At 32.1% G+C, this 3285-nt stretch overlaps 1 protein-coding gene and 1 long non-coding RNA gene across 2 annotated transcripts; both read right to left on the bottom strand.

Annotated features, from left to right (window-relative positions):
- Positions 1-675: 675 nt before the first annotated feature.
- On the bottom strand, positions 676-2175 carry LOC111889963 (AUGMIN subunit 8). Its single transcript, XM_042895577.2, has 3 exons — positions 1269-2175; positions 1051-1167; positions 676-973 (listed from the first exon to the last, which is right to left on the bottom strand). The coding sequence occupies exon 1, from the start codon at positions 2145-2147 to the stop codon at positions 1761-1763; it is 387 nt and encodes a 128-aa protein (XP_042751511.1). The 5' UTR covers positions 2148-2175; the 3' UTR covers positions 676-973; positions 1051-1167; positions 1269-1760.
- Positions 2176-2324: 149 nt separating this feature from the next.
- Positions 2325-2886, bottom strand: LOC122194684 (uncharacterized). Its single transcript, XR_006184109.2, has 3 exons — positions 2739-2886; positions 2550-2632; positions 2325-2461 (listed from the first exon to the last, which is right to left on the bottom strand). It is a non-coding gene; the product is annotated as an uncharacterized LOC122194684 (long non-coding RNA).
- Between the last annotated feature and the right edge of the window lie 399 nt (positions 2887-3285).

The raw sequence follows: 3285 nt of genomic DNA, 5'->3' as shown, positions 1-3285 counted from the left end.
ACATTCTCAGGCTATAAGATCTTAATTATGTATAACCATGATGTATACACTAAGCAACTACAGTAATGATGTCAATCTCATATAAAGGAAACCCTAGGCTAGCAGGCATCATGTAATCAGACAATTCTATCATGCAATTCTAGAAGATCCCTAGTCTGGTACTAGCATGTTGTTCTAACATATCACATAATCAATTACTATGTGGTATTTTGGGGTCTACTTACTGGCTCCGGCTGATCGTACACCCTACATCCTCTTTTACTTATTTTGAAAACCATTTTAGAAATCATTTTGAAGATCTATCCTTGATTTGAGACTGGATTCACACGAATGTTCTTCCAATCACTACAAGAAAAACAACCTTTTACGACGCTCATTGCGCATCGTAAAACGCTGAAATGACGCGCAAATGCGCGTCAAGGAAGGCCCTGTCATAAAGAGAGACGACGTGCATTTACGACGCACATTTATGACACGCAATGCGTATCATTAAAACCTCTGTCAAGAAAGGCCATGTCATAAATGAAGATGACACACATTTTTGCGTATCGTAAATTTAAATGTTTAAAAAAATATATATTTATATATTTATTAATTTTTAAATTAAATTTGCATTTAATGTCTCATAATAGAAATAAAATACCATATACAAAAAATACAATCCATTGCATAAAATTTAATGTCATACAATTTTATTTCTTACAATATATAAATTTGCATTCATCTAATCTACTATGTGTTTTGTACTAACAATTGAAATGAAGAATGCAACACTTGCATTTGCAGCATCTTATCTCTTTTAGCTTGAGCTTTCTTTTCCTCTTCTAACTCTAGAGCTATTCGATTTCATCAACCTTGTAAACACAACACAAAATCACTTGTCATTTTCATTCTACTTTTAAAATTATTTCTTATTGTATTCCATCACTTGGATAGCTGAACAAAGTGAAGACTCCAAAGTTTCAATACCCACCTGTACAAATATAAAATTAAACTTCTATTCATTGAAATTACATTTTTGTCCTATTTAGTTTTCAAGAACCAACATACCATTGCACCTCTAGTTACAGGGACTTGAAGAGTGCTTGACTCTAGATCTTCATTAGCACCACACAAAGCAAGATTGTGCCCCTTTTCAATTGAAGCCCATTCATTGAGGTAAGTCATCTGATCCATAGATATCACAATATTAGATACAATCAAAAGAATACAAACAACAAGAAATAAATATGGAAATAATTAAAGAGTGTTATGGGAGAATGAATTACTTGTTGATTTAAAACTAAATAAAGCTTTAGCTTCAGTCTCAATTGATTGAGCTCAATCCTCTTTGCTGCTACAGAATCATGGAGTTCTGAGGTACTTCTCCACACATTAAATAAAGATTTAAGCATTATGAAATATAATAAATTAACTATAATAAAGATATCAAATAAAAGTGCATTGCTATTTCTTTCATTTAATCCTTTTAATCAAACCTTAACAGTTGAATTCTGGGACTTGAAGCCAGCTTCTGAAGTGGCATTAATAAATCTCCACTGAATTTGCCTATTGTGAAGTAGTCTCAGATAATGAGCATCTTCTATCTGATCAACAACTCGTTTTCCCTTTTTAATATCAACAATAAATGTGAGAACATAAGCTTTATTCGAGTTGCAGGGTTGTCTCAAAGGACTACAAGACCTTCTAGAAGGACTGACATTTTTCAAAGCCAAAATAGATGGCTTGTTTGGTGTAACAACAGGTAAAGATTGAGACCTTTAAGAAACAAGATTCGACATTCTTAGTAGATTGTCATATTCCAACTTTCCTTTATCGGAAAATGACGATAATACTTTCGCAGGATCGGTTGTAGATTTTCCTAAAAGATTAGATTTAGAACTTGTTTTGCTAGGCCACCGATGTTGTTCCACTAGTTTAGAATGTAAACTCTCTAAAGGTTTGGAATTTTCTGATTGATCGATGACATTTTTACCCTTGAGTGGACTTCTTTTCCTCTTAGGAGTATACTTTCTAGAAGGTTTAAGTGCTACATTTGATGATGACTTTAGGGTTCGATCATAAAGAGCTTGAGGAGGTGGCTTCTCTTTCTTACTAGTGGGCATGGAAAATGAATCAGATTGGAAAGAAACACTTAGACTATGCATTGGTGAAGGAATTGCCTTTCTGGTTATCACTTCCTTTAGTCGAGTCCTTCCCTTTTGGACGTTATATATATATATATATATATATATATATATATATATATATATATATATATATATATATATATATATATATATATATATATATATATATATACACGTAATAAAAAGGACAAATAAATTAGTTAATTGCTAAAACACACTGTCTATTTCACATATAAGTATAACTGACCTTGGCCAACCGGATTTTTCTTGTCAGTAAAACAATATTGAGCACTTTTGCTCACCAAATCAGCAAAATAAATCCCTTTTCCAAACTACAAACATAGAAAAAGATTACTTTCTTGATCAATATATAATAGATTAATGGATTGATTAATAGAGAGAGGGGAGGAGGAGAAGGACCATGTAGCTGGTTGCAAAAGCTTTAGGGGGAGCTATTCGCAGTCCTTGGCTTAAAATACCAACATAGTTTCTCAAATGAGAACCTATTAAGAACAACAGATTTCATTAACATATATGCAAAAGACATTAATGCCCTTCTCATCTTGCATGAATGATATAACTTAACAGAAAGGTTTGAAGCTACAATACCATGCCAAAGGAGAATCTTGTTCTTGATTTTATTTTTATATGGAACAAACTTATCAAACTCTCATTATCTTTCAACTATGAAAACTTCTTCCAACTCAAGTGCCCAATCCTACATTTTACAAAGTACAAACAAGGCCTCTAAGCAAGTTTTTTCCTACAACCACAATATAATGTCAATTTCATGTCAGATATTATAAAAAGACAAAATCAACAAATCAACAAACATATGACTTCATTAGACAAGGAATCAGAAAAAAGTTTACGTGTAAAATTCAGCAACACCTTTGTTGCAGTATATTTCAAATGCATATTTAAGAGCCTATAGGGGAATTATGGTTTAAATAAACAAACAAATAAATAAAAATTTGTGTTTTGACATTAGAACAAACTACAAAATGGTTAAAAATTAACAGATTAGATGAAATTATGGTTTGAGTTTGACTTACAGAAGGTAGGGCAGATCTGGATCTTGAAGGAGATCTGCAACAAGAAAATGAATCAAGTAAATGATGCAACAAGAAAATGTTTGACTCAGAAGGTAGGGGAG

Source organism: Lactuca sativa, chromosome 6 (assembly GCF_002870075.4).
Source record: "Lactuca sativa cultivar Salinas chromosome 6, Lsat_Salinas_v11, whole genome shotgun sequence".
Taxonomy (NCBI): domain Eukaryota; kingdom Viridiplantae; phylum Streptophyta; class Magnoliopsida; order Asterales; family Asteraceae; genus Lactuca; species Lactuca sativa.
This window is presented reverse-complemented; position numbering and strand designations above follow the sequence as displayed.

What these genes read in the sequence shown, in the direction of transcription:
- LOC111889963 (XM_042895577.2), bottom strand. Translation starts at nt 2,147, where the DNA reads ATGCATAGTCTAAGTGTTTCTTTCCAATCTGATTCATTTTCCATGCCC.